The sequence below is a fragment of the Panthera tigris genome, chromosome C2, assembly GCF_018350195.1.
Source record: "Panthera tigris isolate Pti1 chromosome C2, P.tigris_Pti1_mat1.1, whole genome shotgun sequence".
In the NCBI taxonomy this organism is placed as follows: domain Eukaryota; kingdom Metazoa; phylum Chordata; class Mammalia; order Carnivora; family Felidae; genus Panthera; species Panthera tigris.
This window is the reverse complement of record NC_056668.1, coordinates 4,099,651-4,112,295: the sequence shown is the minus strand read 5'-3', so window position 1 is coordinate 4,112,295 and position 12,645 is coordinate 4,099,651. Positions and strand designations below refer to the sequence as shown.

Sequence of the window (12,645 nt, the reverse complement as noted above, 5' to 3'; positions counted from 1 at the left end):
GAAGCAGTGGTTTGGACGACAAGCCAACGAAAAAGGAAAAGCCATGAATGCGTTAGTTCGTTCCTGCGGAAAACGATCTGACTGGTGCGTCAGTTGTAAAATGCGGTAGAATCAAGCCCGGGCACCTGTCAGGGAACGCTGAGGGTGGCGTTGACGGTGACGGGCTTTACCGGGAGGGTCTGCCTCAGCCACCCACCAGCCTACAGGGTCGGGCAGGAAGCCTATCCCTGCTGCACAGGTGAGGAAACTGAGGCCCAGTGGCTTGCCCAGGGCCATCCACTCACTAAGTGGGCACCGGGTTTGGCTGGAGAGGCCCAAGGGCACCACCCACGGGTCCCAGAGGGAAAGAGATCTCCTGAAGCCACAGGAACGACAGCCAGGTCAAAAAGTGGAGGGCGAAAATTATACAGGATGCGCCTCGTCTTATTTCGAAGAGGCCTAATGACGGGAGTACGCACGTCTTTGTGCGGAACAGTTCCAGTTCCATGCGACTCCGCTTTCTTTTTCGGCAAGCCTGTACCTCATCCGCAATTCTTTTCAGACTTTCTTGCAAAGGTGCTCTGGTCAGTGTCACTTACTGAGGGCTGGTCAGCAAGAGACAAGGGGCTTCTAGAGGAAAAGCCAGGATTATCGCAACTAGAAAGCCAATTTAAAGAGGGTCTGTCTGGGGCACCTGGGTGGCTCAGTCGGTTGAGCGTCGGACTTCGGCTCAGGTCATGATCTTACAGTTTGTGAGTTCGAGTCCCGAGTGGGGCTCTGTGCTGACAGCTCAGAGCCCGGAGCCTGCCTCGGATTCTGTGTCTCCCTCTCTCTCTGACCCTCCCCCGTCTGACCCTCCCCCGTTCATGCTCTCTCTCTGTCTCAAAAACAAAAAACATTAAAAAAAATAAAATAAAGAGGGTCTGCCTGAGCCGGCTCTGACACCAAGTCTGGGCGTCACCCGCAGCCCGGGTGCGTCCCCGCGACTGCTGTCTGCGCCTTCCCACTCGGGGATCCTGTCTGCGCGGCTCCGAGCCTGCCCTGTGGGGCCACCCCACTCCTCACATCCATCGTCTCTCACTCCCCGTCCCACCCCGGAACCGACCCCCCTGCCATCCGTCTTCCTCTTGTACCTGGCTTCCCGTGAGCCCACCACATAGGAGCAGTCCCCCCGGCTCCCCTGCTACAAACGGCCTGGGCCATCTGGGGCCCGCAGGGAGGATGAGGAATGAGGGAAAAACTACTATGGCCCCAGCCAGCAGCATCTGCCCAGAACGTTTTGCTCCGTGCACAAGACTGGAAACACGCCCCATACGCAATTTCATACGCTGTTTTTCCCTTACTCTCTGTCATACTGAAAGCAGTAAATGCTTTATTAGGTGCAGAGTATTCAATCCCATAAAGAATCAGATTTTTGGGGCGCCTGGGTGGCTCAGTCCGTTAAGCATCCGACTTCGGCTCAGGTCATGATCTCACGGTCCGTGAGTTCGAGCCCTGCGTCGGGCTCTGTGCTGACAGCTCGGACACTGGAGTCTGCTTCCGATTCTGTGTCTCTCTCTCTCTCTCTCTCTGTGCCCCTCCCCTGCTCATGCTCTGTCTCTCTCTCTCAAAAATAAGTACTTAAAAACAAAAAAACCCAGTTTTTTTTTTTTTTTTTTTTTTTAGACTCCTTCCCCACCACAGAACATTTAGGATGTTTCCAAGAGTTCCCACGGACACACAGCACTGTTAAGGCCCAGAGGTACCTCTCTGTGCCTGGGGATGAGGACTCGACGGTGGGCGGGGCCAAACCGCGCAGGGGAGGCGCCCGCCCCACCCCATCCCAGGAGCTCATACACAGGGCAGGCAGGCTCACCTTCCAGGTGCCTCCGCTGGTGGTCGAGCATGACGTCCTTGCGGTAGAACATTTTGTTGCAGACCTCACAAGCAAACTTCTTGTCCCCATGCTTCTTCTTGTGCTTGGAGAGGTTACTGTTGGTGGAGAAGAATCTGAAACACATCTCACATTGGAACGTCTTGTCATCTGTCCAGAGAGCAAGCAGACACACGGCAACTTTTAGGTAAATGACACCGACTGCAGGATCGGCATCCCGGCCGTGAGAATGGCAAGGAGGCCCCGGTGACAGGCAGAGGCGCACGAGGGCCACACGGCCACGAAAAGCCATCGTCTGCGCTGCGGGAGCCCAGGGCTGAACCAGCTGCTCCTCGCCAGGGAAGACAGACACCAGCTCCTCTCTGTCACCGCCACCACACCCACAGGCCCCCTCCCCTCCCCAACTACCTGCCTCCGGTCATCCGGGTGTGATTCTGCAGTAGAGAGGGCTGAACCGCCACTGGCTTGGCCCTCACCCTCCACCCACCCCGACTGCAGCCCCAACCCCCAACCTGCGTCCCTCCCGCCCCAAGGCTGAGCCCCCACCTGCTCCTCTGCAGCCCGCCTGTCACCTGCCCTTCTCTGCCACCTTCCCACCCCCTACACACAAATGCCCAATTTCCGCCACCGCTCGAAGGCCTGTCTTGTTCTAGATGCCTCTTTAGCAGGCACACCCCCCCCCCACTCCCCACCCAACCCCCACACCACTTCTGGGCTGGGACTAAGCAGCACAGCTGAGCCTCCCTCCCAGGCGGGTGGCCCGAGTCCCGGGGTCTGAGAGCCGCAGAAGGCGCAGCACTGTCCCCGGGGGTCAGCTTTCTCTGTCACGAGTGCCACCCGGTGCCTGCACTCCTAACTGTTCTCGACGGCTCAGCTGACCGGGACCAGGCTGCCACAGTGCAGGTGGCTTTTCCTGCCGGGGCACACACAGGTCACCAGTGCAGGAGTCCAGACGGGCGCCTGGTCCCAACGGCCACTTTCTGCCACCAAGTCTGCATTTATGTTTCAACAAAATGCAGCAACTAAGAGCAAATGCCTGCTACTTGGGACGTGGTGCACCGGGACATGGGATGGTGGGTTTCTGGGACAGCTGCGCTGCAGGGGGTGGGGCGCTTGGACGTGAACCCACACTGTTCTCTAGGTCCACACATCCATAAGCTTCTCCCCATTTGTAGAACTCCTTGGTTTAACGGTCTATGGGAGACACATTCTCCTAACTTGAAGGATGGAGAAGAGAAGACGGTATGCAAATGACCTATGACACAAATGAGCTAGTCTCCAAGTTGTTCTTGGTTTTCTTTCTTAATATTTTTTTAATGTTTATTTTTGAGAGAGACAGAGCGAGCAAGCAAGCAGGGGAGGGGCAGAGAGAGAGGGAGACACAGAATCCAAAGCAGGCTCCAGGCCCCCGACGCAGGGCTCGAACCCACGAACCGCGAGATCATGACCTGAGCCGAAGTGGGACGCCTAACCGACTGAGCCACCCAGGAGCCCTGTTATTCTTTGGTTTCCATCGGAAACTTCTAACTTTGGAGATTAGAGAGAAGATGCACCTTAATTCACTGCTGCAGTTCTATATAATGAAAGAAACGCCTGGTTTAACAGGCCCTTTATTTGACATGTACCGATAGCTGTTCTGACTCCTTTTATTGCTTTGTTTCATTGGTCAGATAAAGAGTCCAACTTGTCCCCCTGTCTTGAGGCTACCCCACCAGACACCGGAGGGCATGGGGACATCGCTCCGCACTCCTGCAGAGCCGCAGGTGGCCACATGGGGCGCCATCCTGACTCTGGCCACGAACGCAGCTTAGGCTCCTGACAGGCACTGCATCCGTCAAAAAAGCTGGGGGGGGGGGGTGCCCCAGATTTGAGGGCACTCCCGGGGTGCACAGCTCAGAATGCATGTGCGCCTGGAAGCTTCCGGGGCCACCACTTCATGCCGTGGACAGTGCGGAGCAGGTGGAGCTCAGGAAAAACGAGACTCGCGTGCCCTCGGAAAAGCCCCGTCACAGGAGCAGGTGGCCACACGGGGCGCCGTGGACAAACAAGCCAGGGCTCCAGGCCCGAGCACAGGACGGGACCCAGCAGATGCCTGGGAGCAGGAGCTGCCCCGCGGGACAGACGGTGGAGGTTTACCTAAAGCTGCTTAAAGGGTCTGAGACGGGACGTGAGAACCAGCCCACAGGTACAAGGGGTGCACGGAGGGGCCAACAGGAAAGGGGTTCGGAACCAAAGGCCAAGGTAGCAGGTGTCTGAGCCGCCTGCTGCTGGGCCCCCCTTCTCGGCTGTGCTGGGACGCCCCGCTGTCTGTCACCCCCGCTGTCACCCACCCAGTGCTCTGTCTACTCCCTTCTGGTGGGAGCCTGAGCTCAGCCAGGGCCTGAGACGCGTGCCCAGGCCCGCAGAGGCCCCCCCGGCTCGAGGCCTGGGCAAGCGTGTGACACCCACGAGTGAGTGAGTGAGTCCTGCGCTTTCAGGACCCGCGGACAGAACGGGCTCGGAGCAGAACCGGTCAATGCACGGCGGCACCACGGTCCCGGAGGCCGGCAGGCTCGGCGGGTAACGGAGGGTGGCCAGCGGAGGGAGGGCCTTCCAGCCAGTGAGATGGAGCCCCCGTCCTGACGCTGTCGCCCCCCCGCCCCCCCACGCCTCCAGGAATGTCTCACGCGGTCCGGGAGCACCCCGCGCCTCTCGGCCCACCGCCCACCGTTCTCGAGACAGCCTGGGGGTGGGGGAGGGGGCAGGCACAGCCTCTCCCAGAGGCCAAGAGGCCGTTTCCAGCCTCGGCTCCTTCAGAATCAGTAACGACCGCTTCTAGGGGCCGCGAACGGAGGGAGGGGCCGCAAGTGCCCGGCTGGTTCCTAAGCGCCCAGCTTCCGTCCAGCCGGTGGGAAGCGCCGCGAGGGGGCGCCCGCTCACCTGTCCTGCAGTTGTGGAACTCGAGGGCGCTCTCGATGCGGAACGTCTTCTCGCAGGTGCCGCAGCGGTACCGGTACTCACTGTCCACCTGGCGACAGGGGCGCGCTGTTGAGGGGCAGGGGCAGGGGGCAGCTCCACCTAAGGACGCAACCCCGACCTGCCTCTCGCGACGTCCCGGTGGGTAAGGTCTCCGTCCCCGCCCTGGTCTACTTTGCCGTCCTGTCTCTGTCGTAAGCCTGCTCTACGTCACCGTCCTGCTCTATGTCACCCTCCTGGTCCCCGTTCCTGTCCTGGTCTATGTCACTGCCCCGGTCTGCGTCACCGTCCTGCTCTACGTCCCTGCCCACTCCTCTCCTACAAGATTTAGGAACACGAGCAAGCTCTTACTCTCACCATCCAATTGCCCTGGAAGAATCCCCGTTCGGGTACCGCAGGGCGAACGCCAGCCCAGGGCCCCTCCCCGCTCCTCCCGCCCCCCCCCCCCACCCCGCTGCCCTTCCTCCCCCTCCCCGGGGACCCCGTCTTCCTTCCCAGCAGCCCGTCCTGCCCATCGCCCGCTGCACCTCCACAACCAGCACGAGAGCCCGGGCCCCACGCACCTCGTTCCTGCTGTGCTTGTAGGAGACGTGCTGCTTCAGACTCTCCTTGCGGCTGAACAACTTGGCACATTCCTCACACTTAAACAGCTTGTCACCTAGGAGCCAACCGACGAAACGCTACTTCACGACTCCGGGCATTGCCGGGGCTGCGCCCGCCCGCCCCTCCGCCCCCCCCCCCCAACCGGGTCCACGGCCACCTCTCCCCCGGCGGGCGTCACGCGGGGACTCACCGTGCGAGCGCACGTGCCTGCTGAGGTTGCTGCTGTTCTGGAAGATCTTGCTGCAGACGCTGCACTGGTAGACCCGCCTGTGCTCCCCCAGCTGCCTGACGAGCTTCCTGCGGATGCCGTGCCGGCTCGACAGAATGAGACTCCTCTTGAGGGTGATGGTGGTGCTCTGATGGTGCGGGAACCTGCCAGGTCAGACAGACACCTGGTGAGACAGGGGGCACACTGCGTCGTTGGGGAAGAAGCGCGAGCTCACAGCCATCTCGGGAAGGGCTCTTCCAAACCTTCCCAGCTCGCCGCGAGGAAGGAGGGAAGGCACTCGGGCACCGCCCCGGCGCCAGGGGAATCTGGACGGGAGACACAGCTTGATCGTCCAGCACGGCCATGCTCCTGACTGCATTTTCACTCTGGCCACCAGGAAGCTCTCAGATTATGCCCCGGGAAGATCCCCGTTTCTCTCGCTTGGCCTGGCCTCTGCTCTGTTTTGTACTTTCTCTGACCCTGATTTTTAAACATTTCTTCTCCCTTTTAAACGTCTTTCTGACGGCAAGCCACAGAAGTCCTCTGGGAAGTCAGACAGGGAGGTTAACGAACAGGTGACCCCCTTTCCGACAGCACACCGGCCCCGGTCTGCACGGGCTCCGGGATCAAACGGGGCCAGGCACATCGTCAGAACGTTAAGAGGCACTCCAAAAAAGCCCGAAAAGAAATCAGCATCAGCTTATTCCACGTCAGAGCAAAGATTTATCCAGGAATGACAACTAGAATACAAAATATTTTCCTTGTTCACAAAAAGAAAAGAAGAGAAGAGAAAAGAAGAAAAGAAAAGAAAAGAAAAGAAAAGAAAAGAAAAGAAAAGAAAAGAAAAGAAAAAAAGAAAAGAAAAGAAACAACAAGGCGTTAAATGTACAGAAACTTCTGTGACAGCAGCACTGTTCCCAACAGCCGAAGGTGGGAGGAGCCCAGGTGCCCACTGATGGAGGAATCTGTCTATGGGATGGGATGCCAGCCTCGAGATGGAAGGACAATCTGACACCAGCTGGCTGAGCCTCGAGCACGGCATGCGGAGTGCCACGGGCCCGTCACAAAAGGGCCGGCATCGCATGCCAGCGCCCAGGCCGGGACCTCACACAAGGTACGTCCGTCTTCACGGAGACAGGGACGGGAGGGGGTGCCGGGGTGGGGGGAGAGGGACATGGGGAGTTAGCGTTCCATGAGGACAGAGTTTCAGTCCGGGAGGATGGAAAGTTCCAGAGACGGACGCGGCTGGAGGCTGCACAGAGCGCGGGTGCACTTAATGGCAGCGAACTGTGCACCCAGGAGAGGTTCAGATGGTCAACCGTCCGTGACGTACAGCTCACCACACACACACACACACACACACAACCGCTTTTAACTGTCTTCACAGCGGACGTGGCATCACGCTCCCGAGTTCTGGAAGGATCCTGCCGCTCCCCAAGGACACCCGCTTCTTTCCCCCAGGAGGGGCGCCTCCCGGCCCGGGGGCACCTCCCGTCCACACGGCCGCCCCGGGAGCCTCAGCAGGACTCACTTTGGCACTGAAGCGGCGTCACCGGTGGCGGTGGCCAGCTTCCCCAGAACCAGCTCCATGATCCGCTCGTCCGGTGCCGCCGTCGCTGGCTCATCCGGAGGGACCTCGGTGACGATCTCCGCCACTTGCTCTGCGTGAAGGGGACGCGACAGCCGTGTCATCGCCGGGGCGGGGGACAGGACACGGCCAAACCAGGAAAACGCACCCGAGCGGACCGCAGCCAGGCCCACGTCGTAGACACGCGTCGCGAGACGCACGCGGGAGGAAGGAAGGAAAGAAGACGAGCAACGTGGCGGAATCCACGTAGCTACCGGTTTCGAAAGAGCAAAATGTTACTCTCAGCTCGAAACTGAAGTTATTATTTGTGGTCTTTTCTTTTTTTTTTTTTTTTATTTTTTTTATTTTTTATTTTTTTTTTTGAGACAGAGAGAGACAGAGCATGAATGGGGGAGGGTCAGAGAGAGGGAGACACAGAATTGAGACAGGCTCCGGGCTCTGAGCTGTCAGCACAGGGGCCCGATGCGGGGCTCGAACTCACGGACCGTGAGATCGTGACCTGAGCGAAGTCGGCGCTCAACCGACTGAGCCACCCAGGCGCCCCAATTTGTGGTCTTTTCTAAAAGCAGAGCGGTTAGGCCGCGATCTCAGTCCCTTTCACACCAACCCCAAACAAAACACCGTGATACGTAACGGGATCTTTCAACTTACTTAGTCCTAACGGAGATTTGGAAACCTTGACTTTTAAAACCAGACCGGCCACCCTGAGTATGTTCAAAAGCGGACCATCGTGTTCTACGAGGGCCAAAGGCCAAATGATTACGGTAACGGGTGTCCTGGCCCGAACCTCCGGACAATGAACGACGGGAAGGTAACACAGTGGCTTCTGCCACTTTACCTGCTACACGTCTTCCTAATGCAACTAATAATGAGGGAAAGAACCACTTAGAGCTCTCAGCTCCCCTCTCGTCTTCTCCACCTGTTTAGGGAGAGACAGACACACCGCGCAGGGGAAGTTGAAGCCGCCTGCCCATCTCTCAGTTCCGACCAGAACACGGACCGAGAGCTGGCTGCAGAAGACGGTGAGCCCATATTGGGTGAAGGCTGCTCTCTGAATTCTTTTTCATTCCGGCTCTCAGGAAAGAAAACCAGGGCTCTACCAGACAGCAAAGGAAAGCTCTCAGCGGTCAGCACGAAGGCAGTGAGGGGACCCAGCCCCAGCGTCACAGCTCGTCCTTACGTGTGAGGACCCCCCAGGGGTCTGCTGGCACCAGGCCGTGCTGGCAGAGGTCATGAGAGGACCGAGGGGGCACAAGCCCTGCGCACCCCAGAGAGTGGGTCAGAGTCCCTCCAAACTCAACCGGGGATACCATCACAGAGAATGGGAGCAGGCCACAGGCCCAGGCGACAGGAGAGTGGACGGCCGGGCTTTCACACAGTGAACCCACGCCAGAAACCCAGCGTGGGTGGGTCTCACTCCACACGTCGCATGTAAGACGCTGGGCACAGAAAGAGGGATTCACGTGAAATCCCACGACGGACAAGGCTAAGTCACGCAGACAAGGAAGAAAGTCTGGGAGATGGTAAGGTTCTCTGTCCTGACGGGGCACTCGTGACACAGGCGGGCCCCTTGTCAACATTCACAACCTGCACACTTTGCGGTGGCAACCGTGCTTATACAGGAATTGTGCTCTAAAAGAACTGATTTAGAGGGAAAGGGAAAGGCCAGGTTCCCCTCCGTATGGCCTGTCTATCCTGGGTTTTCCTATCTGCTGGCTCCCCCCCCCAGGGCCACCCCCCCCCCCCGCTGGCTCCCCCCCCCAGGGCCACCCCCCCCCCGCTGGCTCCCCCTCCCAGGGCCACCCCCCCCCCCGCTGGCTCCCCCCCCCAGGGCCACCCCCCCCCCGCTGGCTCCCCCCCCAGGGCCACCCCCCCCCCGCTGGCTCCCCCTCCCAGGGCCACCCCCCCCCCGCTGGCTCCCCCTCCCAGGGCCACCCCCCCCCCGCTGGCTCCCCCTCCCAGGGCCACCCCCCCCCCCGCTGGCTCCCCCTCCCAGGCCCAGCCCTCACCTGCTGGCTCCTTGCCTTCTACAATGTCTAGTGGCTGCTCAGGTTTTGATGCTTTGGGTTTTCTCCCTCTTCGAGGCTTTTTCTTCTGCTCTTTGGTGGCACTGACACTCTTGGGCACTGCAGGAGGCTCCCCCCGGGGCACGTCTGCTTCCTTCTCGGGAGCGGCTTCGTGCTGGCCGGCCGGGGGAAGGCTTTTGGCTTGTTCCAGGTGGCCCAGTAGATGCTCTGCGGGAGAGGGGAGCACATGCACGTGGACGCTGAGGCAGCCGGCGGCGTGCCCACTTCCTCCCCCCCCCCAACCCCCCGTTCTGTCTGTCTGTTTTTAACTTCATTTGCTGAACGTGTGTCCTCTTATAGGCAAAGTAACTATTTCCGCTGCTCTTGCAAATAAAAGCATTTTCACTGCGCCAAACAGGACTACCATTTAAAAAGCAAATTAGGTGGTAAAAAGAGGGCCAGTTCAGCACGCGCCCACGCACACAGCTTTACGAACACACAGGCATGCGAACACACGCCCGTGCAAGCAATGCTGTGCAAGGGTGCACCGACATGGTAACGTGGCTGCCTCTGGACGGTGACATTCCAGGCAGACCTGTTCCCTTTCCTCTTTACACTCAATCACGTTCTTTAACTTATATGGTGAATTCGTAATGCATTTACATAAAAACGCGGCCTCTGAAGGGAAATAATTCCGCGCGTGACAAACTGAATGGTCTTTAAAAACCCTTTTGCTCTCCTCTCAACTGAGGAAAGCCCCCCCGAGGCCTCCCAAGAAGAGAGAACGACGAAACCACAGGGAACAGGCAGGCAGGGGTGGCCACGGAGCTCAAGAACAGACAGGGTCTAACCACGGAGGTAAGCACGGCTCAGGCCGGCCGGACGGCGGGGCAGCAGCAGGGCCGGGGAGGGGCGGCCCACCAGGCACAAGGGGACGGACGGTCCAGGGGCCGAGGGTGCCTGGGCCCACGGCTGGGCCAGGGGCGACTCCCCCTGCTGTGATCTCAACGGGCTCAGCACAGGCCTTCGGCGCAAAGCGGTCGGCACTTCCCTGTGCCGTATTTAGGGCCACTTGTGCCGGGGGAGTGCCCCCAAGGAGCTGGGTCGTGGGAGGGAAAGAGAATTAACAAGCAAACACAGCTAAAGTAACGTGACGCGTGCCGCAGGAAGGGCCTGGCACCTGGGCCACACGGCGGAACTAGGCGGCCATGAGCCCACCTGGCTGGGGACACTTGGAAAGCCTGGATGACACAGAGGCCCCAAGTGACCCCGGGCACGCAGCGGGGAGGTCGAGGCTACGTGTCACAGCAGGTGCGGAGGAGGCCCCGCGAGGAGGGCCTGGGGGGCTGACGCGTGTGGCTCTGGGGACGCGGCTGGGGTCCACGCGGCCGCTCACATCCGGCCGGCCGCGCGTCGCCACCTGTCCACAGGGACGGCGTGGACGTGCCAGCACAGTGGTCGCCCACCCGGGGCGCGCGCGCGCCGGGCTTACCGTTCAGGAGCTGCAGCTCCAGGAAGGTGGTAGAACACACCTTGCACGCCCACTGGCTGGGCTCCCGCTCCACCGTGGCGCCGCCTCCGGGGCTGCCTGCAGCTTCGAGAGAGCAGGGGCAAGGGTGACCCACAGCAGCTCGCGCCCCCAGGGCCCAGGGCCGCAGGGGACGGGCCTATCCGCAAACCCCCCTCCACCACGGCTCGGCGCGTTCGGCGTTCCAGCTGCCATTCCCGGAGCCCTGCGTGCGTGGACGCCTTCGGTCCCCACGGGTGTGCCCATTTCACAGGGGAGGAAACCGAGCACAGAGAGGGGGGGCCGGAGCGGCCCGACGAGGGATCCGTCACGGGTCACAGACGCGGGACCTCCTCCGAGAAGCCAGACCGGTGGGAGCACACGCATCCCTTACAAGACCGAGGGGAAAAAAAAAAAAAACGCACCCTGCAGATTAAACGGAACTCCTCAACCTCTTTCTGGCTCCCACGAGAGACGGCAGAGCCCAAAACAGGCCGTCACTGTGGCCCCGGCCCGTGTGGCCGCACCTCCCGCTGGAGGTCGGCCAACACAACTTTCTGTGATGACACCAGGGCTCTGAAAACACGGCGTGTCTGGGGTGCCAGCCGTGTGTGGCTGCTGCCCCCGTGGATTCGAGTGTTTAGTTTTGTTTACTTTGCACTAGAATTTCAACGGCTGCTACCCAGGGCAGGTGGCCACTGAGCAGCCCCCGTGGTCCCTCTTCCTCACACACCAAACACATCTGGGGACGGTTCACGGCACAGGGGAGGCCCTGCCTGTGAAGAGGGGAACTGTGGCCTCCTTTTAAAAACATTACTGACGCTCCCGTGGGACCTCAAAGAAGGGGATGCTCTAAGCGAGCCTCCGTTCGTGGTGCCATCGGGCAGCCTCCAGGGCTGGTCTGGGGCCACGAGCCCTCGCCACCAGCGCCACTCGGCCACTGCACCGCACGACCTATCGCGTCACCCCAAGGGCCACGCGTGCAGCAAACTCCTGGGTTCTTGGGAAAAATCACCCAGAGCTGCCATTGCACGTGTATTCGGCCCCAGGACAACGCACGCCTCTCTCCGTAGCAAAAACGTGCAACAAGCTTGCAAAGAAGAACGAAAGCGAAAGACCGCAGCAGGCCACTGCTACAACCGCTGGTGTGTATTCTGCGCGTCCTCCTAAAGTAACAAGGAGGGAAAATGTTACGCTGAAACGGCCCGAGCTCCCCAGGGCGGACGCTGGGGCAGCAGGGTGGGGATGGGCCAGCCAGCCCCCTCTGTTCTCCCTCCTGCGAGTCCCCCGAGTGAAGACGGGCGGACGAGACCGCGAATGAACGGGCGCCAGAGCTGAATTCCCGCTCCTTGCTCACCCTCCCAAACACATGCGGCTCTACGGAGGCGAAGGAGACAGGGGTATGTGGTGGCTTCGGGAAGGGACGCCGAGGGGTCAGCTGGAAGGGCACCCGGAGTCGAGGCCCTTTCTTCTGGCCCCAGTGAGCCGCCATCCCCAGTGGGACGGTCCCCACCCCCGTGATGGGGATTCAAATGAACCTGACACGAGAACATGCCTGGCTGATAGTCAACAGGACTAACTAGGAGAACGAGTCACGGCCGCTGTCCCCTCGTCTGGGGAAGAACTCGATTTCCAAAAACTCTCCCTAAAAGATCACAATTTTTAAGAACAAAAATCAGCCAACAATCAGAAGGCAGCTCTTGATTGCCCATCACTTAAATATCCAACAAAAAAGAAACATTGAGGCGACAGCGACACCTCACGGCCACAAATACCACGAATATGCCACAGACGAGCGATAGAGAAAACGCTTGAGAGGGGCTGGGCGGGGGGCGCCTGGGGCCTCGGTCCATCAGGTGTCCCACTCTCGATCTTGGCTCAGGTCATGCTCTCTCGGTTCATGGGTTCAAGCCCTGCGTCCAGCTC

General features: G+C 60.0%; 1 protein-coding gene across 3 annotated transcripts in view; it reads right to left on the bottom strand.

The window, feature by feature from the left end:
- The window catches only part of PRDM15 (PR/SET domain 15), a 67,242-nt gene that overhangs the window by 24,211 nt on the left and 30,386 nt on the right, over nt 1-12,645 (bottom strand). For 2 of the 3 annotated variants that reach the window (XM_042998469.1, XM_042998470.1), the window contains exons 6-12: nt 10,705-10,806; nt 9,216-9,440; nt 7,150-7,279; nt 5,601-5,782; nt 5,371-5,465; nt 4,772-4,859; nt 1,835-2,002 (exon numbers count right to left, since the gene is read on the bottom strand). In XM_042998469.1, the coding sequence (XP_042854403.1) occupies nt 1,835-2,002; nt 4,772-4,859; nt 5,371-5,465; nt 5,601-5,782; nt 7,150-7,279; nt 9,216-9,440; nt 10,705-10,806 (990 nt within the window). The remainder of the gene's footprint in view (nt 1-1,834; nt 2,003-4,771; nt 4,860-5,370; nt 5,466-5,600; nt 5,783-7,149; nt 7,280-9,215; nt 9,441-10,704; nt 10,807-12,645) is intronic. The other variant, XM_042998471.1, reaches the window with a different exon arrangement.